The sequence below is a fragment of the Gadus macrocephalus genome, chromosome 16 (genome assembly GCF_031168955.1).
Source record: "Gadus macrocephalus chromosome 16, ASM3116895v1".
In the NCBI taxonomy this organism is placed as follows: domain Eukaryota; kingdom Metazoa; phylum Chordata; class Actinopteri; order Gadiformes; family Gadidae; genus Gadus; species Gadus macrocephalus.
In genome coordinates this window covers 3,115,714-3,133,213 of record NC_082397.1, presented here as the reverse complement: position 1 = coordinate 3,133,213, position 17,500 = coordinate 3,115,714, and the positions used below count along the sequence as shown (strand labels likewise).

Genomic DNA, 17,500 nt, shown 5'->3' with positions numbered 1-17,500 from the left:
AGGAAGTGATTAGCAAACTCTGAGGAGCAAACTCAGATGCATAGATATATTTTTGAAAATCAAACATGGAAATGTTCAAAAAAAAATTGTTGCATCGAGATGCATCGATAATCGGTTTAGAATCGAATCATTGACCTCTGATTCTGAATCGAATCATGAGGTGCCAAGAGATTCACACCCCTAGAAAAGACCATAACACACTTAGTAACAAAACACAATCCAGCCAGACAAAGACGAGACCACAACACACGAGTAACATAACACACTCAAGATAGACATAGACCACACACTAGTAACATAGCACACTTCAGCTAGACACAGATGAGACCACAACATACTGAGTAACATAACACACTCCAGCTCGACGTAGACCACAACACACTAGTAACATAACACACTTCAGCTAAACATAGACCAGACCACAACACCACAACACTCCTATCACACTTCAGAACGATCATTAATGATTCATTATTGATGGTAAACAGTGTTTTATTTACCAGATTCTGAGAGGTTCCAGCCTCCACAGGGAGCGTGCCTGACTGCACACTGCTCCCCCCTCGTAGTGAGCCATTCTGCCGGCGAGAAGAACGTAGAGTCAACATCAACACACCTGCAATCTGGGTGGTTAACACCTTCATCCACAGCACGCTCTCTCTCTCTCTCTCTCTCTCTCTCTCTCTCTCTCTCTCTCTCTCTCTCTCTCTCTCTCTCTCTCTCTCTCTCTCTCTCTCTCTCTCTCTCTCTCTCTCTCTCTCTCTCTCTCTCTCTCTCTCTCTCTCTCTCTCTCTCTCTCTCATAATTGTATTGCTCTCATTTCATTAATTTTTTGGCATTCATATATTGTCATTGTCTTGGACTGTCTCTGTCTTGTATGTATTTGTTTCTTCAGTGTAAATTGAACCTGCCCTGTCAAAGATGAATTTCTGTCACTTGTGACACAATAAAGTTTTTCTTATCTTATCTTATATTCTGCAAATCCCCTGGCAGCAGTCCTCTCTCTCTCTCTCTCTCTCTCTCTCTCTCTCTCTCTCTCTCTCTCTCTCTCTCTCTCTCTCTCTCTCTCTCTCTCTCTCTCTCTCTCTCTCTCTCTCTCTCTCTCTCTCTCTCTCTTTGAGCTTAACGCCTTAGTATAATTCCTGTACATTCTGTTGTTCCACCCAAACTTCCATACCTTATCTTATACTGTATGCTTTTATTTAACACATGTTTGCATACAAAGTGACAGGTAGGGGTCAGGGGGCATCTTACTGAAGGATGCTGTGTACATTGGGCGATGGAACCCAGTACCTGTCTAACGGGAGTCAGACACCCTAACCTCCATCACCCTGCCTCCCCCAACATGGCGGCCGGCGTGAGTCTTCCCGCTCCTCACCTGCGTTTCTCCTCCCCCTCCTCCGGCGTGGAGATGGCCAGACACTCGTCCATGTGGCCGTGGAACAGACGCAGCACGTGACCCCCGGTCAGAAACCCTGGAGGGGGGGGGAGAGGCAGCACAACGCGCTCAAACACACAGGTTCATCCGTCACCCTCATCCTCTCTACTGATGTATCACGCCTAGCGCTGTCAAAATGAGCGCGTCAATAACGCGTTAACCCAATATTGTTTTAACGCGATTAATACAAATCGACACATTTTACTTTAATTTTTACTGTGGTTTTGAAAGGTTTTGCCCACAGAATGTCAACCGTCATATAATAAATCATTTTTGTCATTTTTAGTTCCACTTACTTTACATTCAATTACTTGGCAGTCACTTACTTGCAGTAAGTGACTGCCTGATTACAATTCCCAAATCTGTGGCGCTACTTAGCTGAATTTAACTAAACTTGTAGTAACTGTTGGTTTACAATTGTATTAATTAACTGCTTGTTTACAATTCGAAAATCTGTGGGGTTCCGTAAATTTCATATTCAACCTACACTGAGTTAGTTAAAAACTCCCTCAAGAAACAGGTTTAGTTTTTGCTTATTAAGTACATTTGGTATGAATGATAATGTGTAATTCCATAAAATAATCTCATTTAATTTGCATTGGAATGGATTTAAAATAGAATTTTAAAAGTGCGATTAATCGCGAGATAACTCACCACTACTATACCATTTTTTTTAACATTTGACAGCCCTTATCACGACACAAGGTTCTGATAGCAACATATTGTGTGACATCCTGCTTGTGTACTTTACGACATGAACTATATCATGTAAACTACATAAGATAGAATATATATAATCTATACATAAAATGTAGAGGAGCAGCTCCAGCGTACCTTCAGCCAGCTCACATCCAGAGCACACAGGGTTCATGTTCCACAAAGTCTGCATGAAGGAGGCGTCCACCATCAGGTCACCACTGGCATAGGAGAGATGCTGCAGGAGGAAGAGGAGGAGGAGGAGGAGGAGGACGAAGAAGAGGAGATAAGGGACGGTGATGGAGGAGGAGCAGGGAGAGGAGAGGGGGGCGGATTGGGGAGGAGGAAGAGGACGAGGAGGAGGAGGAGAAGGAGGAGGAGGAGAAGGAGGAAGGGGAGATTAGGGGAGGAGGGAGAGGAGGACGAAGAAAACGAGGAAGAGGAGATAAGGGACGGTGATGGAGGAGGAGCAGGGAGAGGAGAGGGGGGCAGATTGGGGAGGAGGAAGAGGACGAGGAGGAGGAGGAGAAGGAGGAGGAGGAGAAGTGAGTAGAAGAAGAAATTAGGTGGTCCGAGACATTACGCCAATGACAGTTGAGGTACAAGATTGAATTGAAAGTTGAAAGATCCATTCAATGTCACGTCACTAAATGTAATTCAATTTAATAGAATAGAGTAAATTAGAAAAGATGGTGGTGAAGGAATGGACAGAGCAGCGAAGGGAGAGATGAGAGACGAGCGGATGAACAGAGAGACGGCGCTGAGGAACAGAGGGTGAGCGAGTGAGGGCCCACCAGGTATCTCTCGGACGACACGCTGACCAGGATGAGGTCGTCTCCGACCCTGACCTTCTCCCCCTCCGACCTCTGCTTGGAGGCCGGGTGGATGGTCCACCAGCACGCCTCCCCTGGCGCCATGGAGACGGAGGAGCGCGGGAGGAGGAGGAGGAAGGGTGGGACCGGAGGAGAGGAGGAGGAGGAAGAGGAGGAGGAGGTTGGAGGGAGGCGGGAGAGGGAAAGAATGAATGAACAAGTGAAAAGGAATGAAAGAGAGACGAAAGGAAGCAAATATGTTTCAGAAACAGACAGAATGACTTGATATCATTGAAAGATCATTACCAAAAAACAACAGAAAAAAAAGGGGCTATTGCCAGGTTTGCGTCTGACGTTCATCTATACCTGTGGAGTCCTCCTGAAGGCCCACGTCAAAGGCAAGCTTGTCTGTGAGAGACCGCGACGTGGTGAGGCAGCTCAGGTACTGTGGAGGGACGGAATTAGAATCATACCACTCGTTCATTAAGTCGGGGAAAATGTATAGTTTGACTGGTCAGTATCGCAAAATAAACCCCGAAACCCCGGGTGATGCGTGACCCCGGTGGGAACTGGAGGGGTCTTGAATCACCCTTGATAGCAATTTACATTACTATGAATTTACATCTTTAAATGAAAAAAATTAACTAATAAAAGAAAAGATTCTCAGACTATAGTATCTTTAATTGATAAAGTCTGATCTGCTGAGGAAGGCGATGACTGTTCAATAGTATCGTAAAATAAGACAAATACAACTTGACAGAACAATTTTTACATAATAACATTTGTAAATAACAAGTAAAAAGGCCAAAAATAACTTAAGACAATCGGTTAACCGAGAACTTACAGATGATACCAGCGTAAAAAAAACTCCACTCTAATTGTGGAAGTCACTCAATGACCCCATTTTAGAATCTGGTTTACTTTTGAAAGTTAAAATGGGGTCATTGAGTGTCTGACCCCCTGGTATGCGACTAGAGCTTGACCCGCTACTGTGTTCTCACCATGCTGGAGTGGTAATGTCTCAGGAGGATGGCGTGGCCGTACAGCAGCGTCCGGTGACCCCCGCCCTGGGATGACTGGAGGGAGGGAACACAACACATGGTTAACCTCCACCACAGAGGAAGAACAGAGACAGGTAGACAGGTAGACAGACGGCTCCTCCACCACAGAGGAAGAACAGAGACAGGTAGACAGGTAGACAGACGGCTCCTCCACCACAGAGGAAGAACAGAGACAGGTAGACAGGTAGACAGACTGCTCCTCCACCACAGAGGAAGAACAGAGACAGGTAGACAGGTAGACAGACTGCTCCACCACAGAAGAAGAACAGACACAGAGACAGGTAGACAGGTAGACAGACTGCTCCACCACAGAAGAAGAAGAGAGAGGTAGACAGGTAGACAGGTAGACAGACTGCTCCTCCACCACAGAAGAGGAACAGACACAGAGACAGGTAGACAGGTAGACAGACGGCTCCTCCACCACAGAAGAACAGACATAGAGACAGGTGGACAGACTGCTCCTCTACTGCAGAAGAGAAGAACAGAACTAGCACAGAGAAAGGTAGACAGATGGACACAGAGACATCACAGGAAGACGACCGCCTACTCAGACAGGGAAATAAAACCTTTGTGTCATGTTTTAGTGTTTGATGAACAAATGGCCATATGGTCTTCTCAACAACAGCACAATACTGTGCTGAATCACCTGATTGGGTGACATTCGTTTTAACATTATTATTATGATGATTATTTAAAATGGTCTACAAATTCAAAATATAATCCAATACCATTGTGAAGATCAACATACATGACAAATAACTCAATATTTCCAAAAACAACCCCATATTGTTGTTGATGAGGTGGAAGATGACGCAACATGGCACATAGCAACGATCACTCCAACAGAGTCGAACACATCGCAAACAAAGCTTTGCCAACGCTTGACCTGGTTTGTCATACAGGAGACACACAAACAGCATAGAAAAACCTCCTACCTTTTCTCAACATCAGGCAAGGTTACAAACAAGAAAACAGAATTAGGCCTAAGGTTGTCATCACATAAAGAAGCTAAAGCTAAAATAACGAGCAAGAATGGAACAGCTTGGTCCGGATTGTGTGTGTGTGAAATGTGAGAGAAAATACATTTGGCTTGTGAGGACATCTGCGAATCTTGGTCTGAGACGGCCACAGTGTGAGGACTATGGGCCGGACGACGCCATGCTATTCACATCCACTAACCCGACAACACGAGCCGGACTCAATCTTGCAAACTCAGATTAGCTGCTGGCATTGCCTAAGATTACATAGACTGTCAATAATGTCTGTTTTAATGTATTTTAGCGTCTACATTTCCACTATAATTGTACTTGATTTTCAGAATTGTATTATTATGATAATTAGGTAATCATATTCTCTCTGGAACCGTGGTCTCTGGTCTTTGCTGTGACTGTAGATTCTGGTCTCCGCTGTGACACCGGAATTGTTCATCTGTGATAATAATAAAGCACACCTTATCTGATCTTATCCAAAGAAACCAAAGTGACTTTTGCTTCAAGAGGAATCTTTTTAATTTGTTCTTCTTTACCTAATGTCTGCTCTCTTCCTAGCTAACCTTCATGCATTACCTCCCAAATTGGAGAATGAACATTGGCTAGGAAAGGGTGTGTTGTTAACCCTGGACATGACCTGGAAGGCTTCCCAGCCATGGCTCTTCTCTTGCTTCAGTACCGTGTGTCTCAGACCAAGATCTCCAGCCCAATCAAAAGCCAATGGATGGGGTAAAACATGATTGAAAAAGATTTTCCCTGGTTCAAACTTCTATGTGTGTATTTTACTAGCTTTTTAGATCTCAACTACTTTGTACCATAGCTAGCAAAGATATGGCATTGAAATAAAGCAACATGAAATGCCAAATGTGAAAAGGATATGGAGTATGGATGACAAAAACATGAAGATGACAATGGATCTAGAACAGTAAATGAACTAATTATAATATGTATGAATACTGGTAGTTATGAAGTAATTAGTGAGTAATTTCTCAGGATCATCTTGACTTTGTCATGACCAGAACCAAAACTTTCCAAAAGGTGTCAATATTTTGTGCGTACATTTTTATTTTATGTAAATGTTTGTATATTATTTTCTGACTTAAGCAGAGCAATTGTGACGGAAACCATTTCCTTCAGGATCAATCAAAGTTCTCCCTAATTTGAGAAGACCGCTACTGGGATGGGCGCTTCAGCTGAACATGAGAGACAGGTGAGCTGGATATGCACCTCATGGCTGACAATTTAATGGAGAACACACACAGACACAGAAACACACACCCACACCCTAACGCACACACACACACACACGCACACACGCTTCTAGACATCTCAGCCATATGCGGGAGCATGAGAACGGGTTGCCAGGTCTGGTTGCCACACTGGCTGACTGGTTTCTGATTGGTTGAGTGGTTGGTGGGTATAGGACAAATGTTTACATAAAAGACGTTTATCTTTAGAGACGTACCCATTGGTCCAAATCGACTGTCTGCTTGGCAGAGAGCAAAGAAAGGGAGGGGGGGGGGGTGTCACCTCAGGGAAAGACTTAATGGTGATTATAACTTGTCTAAAGGTGAGTGCGTTGGAGGTAAGTGAGAGGAGGAAACTGCTTCTGTCGTGGAATTTTTTAGGAATTCGTCACGATAGTCGTTATTTGTAATTTTATTAATAATAGATTAATATGCATATATATATACATCTATTTATAGATATATGCATTAAAGTGTATATTCTACCCAACCAAACACAATATATATATATTTTTAATTATTTAAAATAACATGACATAAATAAATGAAATAATAAAAATGCAAAATCAAACCGATCAATGATGTTCTCAAAATGTAATGTTAAATACTAATTAGGTCATAAGGTCATCTCATCAGAAGCTTTGAACCCAGTTGGGTGAAGTACAATTATCTCACAGGGACTTCACCTTTCTACAAGATGCCTGTATTCTATTTATACATTAGTTAATTCCACCAATCGCCCCACCAAATCACATCTGTGGCAGACTAGCTCACATTCATGATTCATTTTGAAGTCCCCTCCTGTTTTCTCACCGCATAATATGAGTGGCTTGTTTTACACTACCATCAAAAGCCTGAACCTATTCCCCTGGAAACGGCCCCTGGAAAGAGGGGTCGCTCCTCTGAGTTCCTTCTTAGGGGATGTGGGGAGTTCTCCTTCGAGTCCTTCATGGGGCTTAGGGCTTGTTCCACCTACCTCCGTCCGTCGACGGAGGGAAGCGATTTGATTGGCTGCAGCATGCGTCTACAAAGACTCGTCCCCCATACGTCAGACACGCCCTCGGCCATCCGCCGACGGACGCATGCAGTGTGAACAAGCCTTTAGGGTTATGGCGGCTTATAATGTGAGGCACGCGAAGCCCTTTGAGACTGGAACTGTGATTCAGGTCTGTACTAATAAAGTCGACTTGAATATGTGCATGCATGTTGTGTATCCTATCAAAACGTTGTTTTTTTTTTACAAACTCGTTAAGCGGTACCTACATCGATCATCTCCACACGGTGAGCCAGCATCTCCTGAAGGGCGCGCACGGACAGCGACTGCTCCAGGATGAACGAGCAGATGGCAAGGTCTGGAGGAACATTCTGAAGGAACACACACACACACACGCGCGCCACACACACACACACGCACACACACACACACCACAGTCATGGTTTAAACATACGTCTTTGTTAAATGTGAATTAATGGGTTCAGTTTCTTATTTTCAATATCCAGGGACTGCAGATGAAAAATAGCCTTTATAATTCTGACACATTTACAGCAATATTGTAACGTGTCAAATAACCCACTCAATTTAATTAAATGAGCAAATCGAGTGGTTATCGACTACCCTGGTTGACCTCCTATATTCTGTAGCCTACTACAGGAGCAGTGTGGATTCATACAGTGTTCAGTGTATCGAGGGTCTGATATGTGATATGACTCCACGCTAATTTGAGCCAAACAAACCCCGCCCCCAAAAAACAAAAACTACTGCACTAGCAATGTTTCACCAGAGGGGGTGCTGTTGTTGCAATCTCAGTTTGTTGTTTTATTCCCAGTAAACTAAACCAGCAAGGGTTCAGGATGGATATTGTATGTATGCGACTATGCGTTATCAATATTTCTATCAGTGATTATTGGCCAAGACATTGCGTGTGGACATATATTCTTCTCAATCAATCCGTCAATCACTGGATTGATTGATTGATTGATTGATTGATTGATTGATTGATTGATTGATTGACTGATTGACAGGTACCTGAGCGTTGGACGTGGTCTCCAGGAAGCAGAGGCGGTTCCCGAAGCCCTCGCAGGACAGACATAGCTTGATCTGCTCCTTCAGCACGGTCGCTGTGCACTGCAGCACCACCTGGTCGTCCTGTGAGAGGAATATCATCATCAATACCTTAGTATCCTGATCAATACTGTAATATCAAGATCAATACCATAACATCAACACCACCTGGTCATCCTGTGAGAGGAATATGATCATCAATACCTTAGTATTATTATTATTATTTATTGATTTGATTAGGACAGTGCACATTAATCAACATGTCAGCCAGAGCATCAATATAAATATGCCGGAGTTAGCTTAATTGCTCATTTTCATCCGTCGTCCTAAGGCAAGTCAAGAACATAAAAACAACATACCAGTATACAAAATAGATAAAAAAAACACTTTTACACACAAAATAGGTCCCAATTCACATCAAGAGTCCATGTAGAAAAAGTAGAATGACCAAAGGTTACATATGAGAGCAGGTCTGGCTTGCTACTAACCACTGTTTAAGGGTCTTTTATCCTAGTATCCTGATCAATGCCTGCATATCATGATCAATACCTTAGTATCCTGATCAATACTGTAATATCATGATCAATACCATAACATCAACACCCCCGGATCATCCTGTAAGATAATTATGATCATCTATACCTTAGTATCCTGATCAATGCCTTCATATCATGATCAATACCTTAGTATCCTGATCAATACTGTAATATCCTGATCAATAACATAACATCAACCCCACCTGGTCATCCTGTAGGAGGAATGTGATCGTCAATACCTTAGTATCCTGATCGATGCCTTCGATCTCGATCAATACCCGAGGCGAGTATCCTGATCAATACTGTTATATCATGATCAATACCATAACATCAACACCACCGGGTCATACTGTAAGATAAATATGATCATATACCTTAGTATCCTGATCAATACCTTCACATCAACTCCCCCCGGTCATTCTGTAAGATAATAGTCTCATCAATACCTTAGTACCACGATAGATACCTTGATATCATGATCCATACCTTAATATTATGATCAATACCTTAATATCATGATCAATGCCGTAACTCCACCTGGTCATCCATCCAATCATAACTTGAAATTCAACAACCTGCCGATTCGGCCCACTACCACATAATCTATCAATACATGAACTTCAATACGACACTGTCACAAACTGATAATGCCTTTTACATGAATAAATAAAACGCATACCAGAGATTATAACATATCTTATGTTCTCAAGCTCATATTCTAGGTATGTCATTAAGATCTAGGATGGGTAACCCTAAGTGACCCTGAGCTTCCTACACTGAATACCAATGCACCCCTTTAAAGAGCATACTATTTATGTTTCATGAAAGAAAAAACAAAAGTGACGCAATAAGAGCCTTTTAGCATAAAAGAGTTCGATACAGAAATCTACCAGAGAAAGATTCTAAATTCTAATTGAGTTATATTATACATACTTCTAAAAGGCAAAGACAAAATAGTATTTGAGGGGAGAGTCCTTAAGATACATCTTCATGCAGAATCCTAAACGATGAATTAAATCAGAAAGAACTGCGGTCAGTTCTAGCTGCACTTTGCAGCGCCGGTCAGCCCTCTCCAAAGTGGTTAAATGCGCGTAGTTAACACCAAGCCACCCTCCCTCCTCTCTCTCTCTCTCCTCTCTCTCTCCTCTCTCTCTCTCTCTCTCTCCTCTCTCTCTCTCTCTCTCTCTCTCTCTCTCTCTCTCTCTCTCTCTCTCCTCTCTCTCTCTCTCTCATCTCTCTCTCTCTCATCTCTCCTCTCTCTCTCTCTCTCTCTCTCTCTCCTGCCCCCCTAACCCTGACCGCCCCATGTGGATCCCCACCTGATACTCTACATTCCAGCTGTCCCTCGCTATCACCAACAACCCACTACGCAGGCAGTTCCCCTCTGATGCCCCTCCTCCACAAGGGCCTAGAGACTCCCTATCATCCGTAGCAAACCATTCCCCAAACCCTCTGAGCCACCGAGCCCGTAGCCCTGTGCTCCGCGAGACACACCCTCACCGTGATCTTAACCTGGGTGTCGGCAATAGGCCTGCTTCTTAATATCTTTGTGTTTCTAAATTGGATCGAGAAAAATGTCTCACTTCGTTATTTCATAGTCATGTGCAATGGTTTTATGTATCTTTGAATCCAAACGCAAATCTACCTGGCAATGAATCTCTTTCTGAGATTGGTTCTAAAAAAGCAAAGACAAGTTATTCTGTTGTTTTTTATTGTGAGTCTCTTTATTGAACCCACAGTGCACATTCAACACTGTACTTAGCATTAGCAGTAGCACTAAGCAATTGAAAAACTAAGATCAACCTTGACGAGCGATCCTGATATCAACCCTCCTGGACCCAGCACAGACAGCCCTTCCCCTGGCTGGGGAGTCTACCCTGCGCCCTTCAGCCTGATCATCTATCTCCCCTCAGCCCAGAAATGTCTCTCCTCTCGTCTGTCCCTGCTTTCCTCCGGGCCCGCGCCCAGAGGAAAGTGGAGCAACGTGCCCTCTCTTCCTCCTTCACTTACAACTCTTAGACCTTTACAAATCCCCATTTGAGTCTGTATTTTCACCTCAGACAGAGATTCTAGATAAGCCAAGTCAAGCCTATTTTATTTGTATTGCCCCAAATAGGGCACCACAGAGGACCGACTCAAAGGGCCTACAGAAGAGAGCACACGTACAATAAAAAGTATGACAATCTTATTAAACACTTGAAATATTTATCTGAGAAATATGTGGTCTGTCTATGTTGTATACGATGTTTCCCCTTGTTGCGGCAATTCCTTTTTGAGGTATTGTATCCAGGACAGATACGACTTCTAAATATTTATTTTACCTACTGGATGTATGCATACACCAGTCTCCTTCCTTACGGAGTGAGCCCAGAATCTGTTCCACACAGCCCTTTTAAACACGGTTTCACCACCTCCATGCAATACTATTGTCCAGAGGACAGAGTTGCATGTGCTCTCGCATAGATAGAGCCACTGCTTCCTTGTGACTGTTTCACCCCAGACAAAAGGGGAACTAGATAATACTAGTTAACAGATGGATAGGTAACACAACCTAAAGAAAACAAAGCTTAAATTATAGAAAAAAAACAACACAAATACAACAAACTATAATAATGTTATTTAACTGTTTTTTATGGCTGATCTATTTCGCTCTTAAAACCTGCTAAATTCTTTCAACATTCCATTTTAAGAGACGTGTTCCTACACGAATGTAACATGACGTTTCTGAAAAACATCTGGACTATCTTTTCAGCAAGCAATTTCTTCCCCTTCAAACAGAGCTTTGAAGCAGCCCATTACTTGCTACTTAAATCATAATTTGAATAATAGCATGCGTATGGAGAACTATATTGGAGCTTATTATGAGGGACAGAACATAACAAGCTAGATGTTCTGCAGTGTGAGGGACTGTTCAGAGACACAACATGGCAGAGAGTAATCCGGGACTGAGTAAAGTAGTCCTCCTCGCCGGACCGAGGGGCAGGTTTTGATATCGGGGTTTAAAAAGGACTGCAGTCCCCGATATGGAGATAGGGACGTTTGTACGAAGGGGTTGTGTCTAAAAGCAGACCAAAGTAAAAGTGACTCACTGCTCCCAGACTGTCAGTGATCACATGACATATTCAGAACGTAGATGAAAGCGGTTGCTAACACAACGCTAACACGAGGCTAGCCGGTTAGCCTGCCAGCCTGTAGTGGGCAGGGTATTTCCCCCTCGTCTAAATTCAATCCGCATTGACACGACACAGATAGGATTATTACATCTACAAGTGGGATCAAGCCTAACCAGAGCACATGAAGGGGCCATAATCCTTCATGATCCATCATTATGTCTATAATATCTCCATTTATCAAAGTCTGATTGAATAAATGCCCAGCAATGTCAATACTCATTATGGTAGTGAGTATTAATATTAATAGCAACACAAATAGAAATAGTTACAAGAATGATAAGAATATCAAAAACTATAAGAGGAAGCAGAGTAACTTTTGCAATGCTTTTTGATAATAATTGTTTGTTGCTGTTCTGGGCCAAATGGAAATACATCTAAAAGGGATGTCCCCTTCCACAGGCTTTGGTGTCGCAAGAACAAGAAACCCAGAACAACAACGCCCGTGTCTGGCCTACATGGCACAGGAAGTGGGGAAATAGATTCTAGGTTGAAAAAGTAAATGTCCTGCCAATATTTTGAGGTCAGGCCGATTTAAATATTCATTGCTAATCCAGACGGTTGTCTAAAAACACACAGGGCAAGGCTTTTTAATCCAGAAATTCAGGCCACTAACTTCCATCCGTTAACTGTTGACAGAAAGGGGCCAGGTGGTCAGGGGGTGGGCTCGGACACAAGTTCACGACCACGGCACCCGGTCAGGGGGTAGCCATGACCTTGCTATGGAGACCCCGTCGAACAGGGGCCACACGTAAACTGCATGCCGGTCTCTGCAGGGCTTAGCCAGACCTGGTGGAAAGAGCGGCGGGTTCCCGGGGCGGGGAGAGTGGGGTCCCACGGCTTTACTACTCGCGCCAACCCCCAAAACCCTGCTGACGATTTGATAATCTCATTACGGTGAACAGTGAAGGTAAACGCCGCCAGGGTCGGGAGGTGTGAGGTGTCGCAAGAGCTGACGCAGTAAGCCTCTAACGTGGTAGGAGTTAGAGCGCACACACACCTGCAACATACCTCCGACGTGTCACGGATCAGAGCGGGCACGTTTCAGCAGCTGACACCGCCAGGAGGATGTGCCGGGTCAACAGGAGACCACAACAAGGCAAATGGAAATAAACGCACTCAAAGACTTGCACACACAAATAGCTGTCTGGGCTGTTATACCCGTTATGCCCAGACACACAGCAGACCAAACTTCACACCTCTCAGTTTTCAAAGGGTCCGTCTGATTGAGGATAAGCACACACATAAACACAAGCCAGGGGGGGACTTCCATCACACAACAGGCATGCTCAGTGGATCTAGGCATGCTCTATGGAGCTCAGAAAAAAAAACACGTTTAACAGTTTTTAACTGGTTTGCTGGTTGGTCGGTTAGTTGGTTGGTTAGTTAGTGTTTCCATTGGTCTGTTGGCAATAAGCTGGTTGGTTGGAAGCTTTCTTAGTCAGAGGCTCAGTTACTTGGTGAGATAGTAAGTTGGTTAGTTGTTCGTCAATAGGTTGGTAGATCAGCTAGTTGAAGGGTCAGTTGGTTATTGGTGTTTATTTCAACAAATCAGTACTCTTTCAAATGCAAAAGGAGGTGGAACTTGCACAAAGTCAATGTGATGGAAATATGATGAGTAATATTATGAGTAAGGCTCAACCCCGCGACAGACCTTAAATGATCTGATAAGCTGTAATCGGGCAGAATACATTAACTCAACACAAAATCAATAGGAGGGAAGTAAACCCTGGCAGCAAGAAGGAAGGCTCTGGACGTTTCTGGCTGTGATCTGTGGGTCTGTCTCAGCTGTCTGACGGTTTCGTATCTGAATGTTGTAAAATTCACTTTTCTGGTAGGGCTGCATTGTGTCCCAGGATATAGGAAGTAGGTTGGGCTAAACCCTAATCTAAAAATATCTGTGTTGATGGAAAGAACAAGGCTGATGAAAAAAGACAGTTGTAAACGTTAAATTTCTCTCGACCACAAATTTTGTTGTTCATCAGCTTTTTTGTATCCCTAAAACGCAAAATAACAGGAACAATTCTATCAAGAACCAACAGAAAGGTTAAGAGCCAAGCACAAATGTCACGTCACCTGGCAGAAAAGTCATCAGGAAATAAATGGGGCCAATCAGGTGAAAAGGTGTCAGACGCTCTCTAAATCGAACACCACGTCAGGCGGGGGTTTCCCTTCTGGCCGGGGGCCCCTGATTAGAACCTGCTGACGTCGGGCCCCCCCCCCCCGGGCCCAGATATCGAGCCACCGGCCCTGCAGGCGTGAACGGTCCGAGGGAGGAGGAGGATGGACAGCCAACAGTGATGCAGAGGAGAGGGAGTGGGCGGATGTCTAGGAGTCGTGGAGAGTTCGGCGGGAGGAGGGTGGCTGAGTGAGGGAAAACACAGACGAAAGGGATTCCCCCCTTCGGAGGATGCAGACTGTAAACGTTACCGTATCTACGTTAACCAATCCTAACATGGGCTACAAAGGTTCACATTAGCTTTTATCTTCATGTACGTTTAAATTAAACAAGTAACTCAATTGAACTCCGGAATAAAGATCCATGATTAAATATCTCCCTACAACTCGCTAAGTGAATTTGCTTTGCTGAATGGTAATGGTGAGTCGAGTTCCGAGATTCCACCGCTATTCCCCAGGGGTTGTTGTGGAAATACGAGGGTCCAAGACTCTGGGTTGCGAGGGAAGCCCTTAATCTTAGGGGGGGGGGCCGAGATATGGGTCAGGTTTTATAAACACGCAGAGAATGAAACCGGTTACCTAGCCAAAACTCTCATATATATCAATGTACTTTTACATGTTTGTTTTTTTATAAAGGATGTGCTTAGCAATAAATTATACATCATATATCCCAACGGCAACATCCTTGAAGAAATCGTAACTACTGATGCACACACAGATACAAAAACACAGTCTCACACACACACACACACACACACACACACACACACACACACACACACACACACACACACACACACACACACACACACACACACACACACACACACACATTAACTATGTACAGTGTATACGATGCTGACTCTTAGTACTAGGAATAGCCCTGCTTTTATTCAAACGGAACCTCATAACAATTCTACTGGGTTATTGATATAGAGAGAGAGGTAGAGAGAGAGAGAGAGAGAGAGAGAGAGAGAGAGAGAGAGAGAGAGAGAGAGAGAGAGAGAGAGAGAGAGAGAGAGAGAGAGGAGAGAGAGAGACAGAGACAGAGACAGAGAGAGAGAGAGAGAGAGAGAGAGAGAGAGAGACAGAGAGAGAGAGAGACAGACCAAGCGAGAGAGTGAATTACAGACGATGAACTTCCTATTGAGATCAAAAAGTATATCAAATCAATTTGAGATGAGTGAGAGATACATGAATAGAAAAAACAATTTACTCTTCTGTTTAAAATTAGGCATACTTTTCCATTGCACTTTATTAGGCTAGCCCTTAATCACAGGGCCAGTCTCAAATGGCTTCACAGGGCATACACTGCACCCCCCTAAATATAGCCCCCTAAAAACATTTCATACCAGCTCACATCAAACCGGCTAAATATCCAATCTGTATGTTTCACTGGTCTAGTGGGCGTACAATAAGTATGCATAGTAGTAGGTATAAAATAGTCAATAGTACGAGGCAGTCCACTATAGAATCCAGTGTCTTTTACCAGGCCAGCTTCTAGTGCAGGTGGTCTAGATACTTAATACGACAGACGTTAATATTATATGAATGGGGATGCATCTGCGACAACAATGCTTTGTTTTTGCTTTGCTTATTTTTTTGCTTCGTCACTTTGGTTCTATCTGAAACCTACTGTTCCCCAACTTACAATGAATCCTCATCCCCTCCCAAACCGACAGTTAGCATTTAAAAAAATCCCTCTCTTCTTATTGTCTCTCTTGTCTTTGCCTTTTCCACAACCCCTTTTCCCCTTTTGTGCATCTCTCTCCCTCTCCTCCTTGAATTCTTTCTCTCTGCTTTCCCCCAGCTTCTGTTATATTATATATAGCCCTCTCCTATCCTAAAGTTCTCTCCCCTATTATATAATTTCCCCCTCTCTCTCTCCCTCTCTCTCTCTCTCTCACAATCCTACTATTCTCTTTCCCTCTCTCTGATACCACCCCCCCCCCCCCCCCTTCCTCTCTCTCTTTAGTCTATTTCAGGGCGGGCTGCACCTGTCACTCCCACATTCCCTCCCTAGTGCTGACCGACAGAACGAGGGAATAGGAGTCGGCCACCAGCACCCATTAGCATCCAGCGGCCCGCCGTCTCTCAGACAGGAGCTTTGCTTGCGGCTGTATCCTGTGGAGAACTCCATTGCATGATAAAAGATCACGACACCAAGCACAGTGCCCCTGTAGTACGACCACGGGCGATAGTATTTCCTTGCCATTGATATCACCGTTGCATCGTCATTCAGCTATAGGGCGGATATTTCTTGAGGCATTGTAAAATAAGATGTGTTTTATTAGAAAATGGCCCCTTATACCCTAAATGTTCCATCTGATTGTTAAAGCGCCCTCTTCTTTATTGTCGACTTTATAAGTAGGACTTTTTCGAGTCGAGCCAAACCAGACCTGGTGAGTAAGCCAAGGATCTGAATAAACATCTATACATGAACCCAATGACATCATGACCCTACGACATCATGAGCCTACGACATAAGACAACATGTCATCATTAGACCACAGTAATTTTATGAACCCCATGACGTCTCACGACACCACAGGGGATGATGAAATCATACCCCGATTACATAACAATCAAAACTTGATGAAATCATGAGCTGTTCACGTCATGACCTGACAAGAGTTAAAAGGGCGTGTACCAATACAGACCCCAAGGAGAATGCTTGTGGAGAAAGGTGTTCCAAGGCAGGTAAAAACACAGGTTAAAAGGACAAAGAACATTTCAATCAGGAAGTGCATTGTTACTATTGGTGTCATTGTTTAATTCATTCATTTAATTACCTCATTCATAAAAAATAGTGGTTTAGACTTAAAGATGATTAAGAAACAGCAATGTAGACCAAACTGTGTTTCTAAGAGGAGACAGAGATTTATTATAGTAGCAGTTGGAATATTCAAAAATGGAAGAAGCATTCCAGCCAACCAATATGTCTGCAGTCGCAATAAAATATATTAAAGTAAGAAGTTTAGATCACAGATTACAAATGTAGAGAGTGTACAAACACACGAACATACACCCAGATACATACACACATACTCACACACACACACACACATACAGGGACAATTCATTTCTCTCTTTCACACACACACACACACACACACACACACACACACACACACACACACACACACACACACACACACACACACACACACACACACACACACACACACACACACATTGAAAACCGTACACAAACACATGGACACACACACAAACAGACACACATTCCTGCGGTGTGTTAACAGGGCTCCAACAATGGGGATTGTGGGTGACATAATTTTGTCCAGGAGAGGACT

General features: G+C 43.6%; 1 protein-coding gene across 8 annotated transcripts in view; it reads right to left on the bottom strand.

Annotated features, from left to right (window-relative positions):
• The window catches only part of ryr1b (ryanodine receptor 1b (skeletal)), a 102,210-nt gene that overhangs the window by 78,007 nt on the left and 6,703 nt on the right, over nt 1-17,500 (bottom strand). For all 8 annotated transcript variants that reach the window (XM_060076432.1, XM_060076437.1, XM_060076439.1 and 5 more), the window contains exons 2-9: nt 8,267-8,386; nt 7,504-7,605; nt 3,945-4,019; nt 3,310-3,388; nt 2,926-3,038; nt 2,270-2,369; nt 1,376-1,472; nt 501-575 (exon numbers count right to left, since the gene is read on the bottom strand). In XM_060076432.1, the coding sequence (XP_059932415.1) occupies nt 501-575; nt 1,376-1,472; nt 2,270-2,369; nt 2,926-3,038; nt 3,310-3,388; nt 3,945-4,019; nt 7,504-7,605; nt 8,267-8,386 (761 nt within the window). The remainder of the gene's footprint in view (nt 1-500; nt 576-1,375; nt 1,473-2,269; nt 2,370-2,925; nt 3,039-3,309; nt 3,389-3,944; nt 4,020-7,503; nt 7,606-8,266; nt 8,387-17,500) is intronic.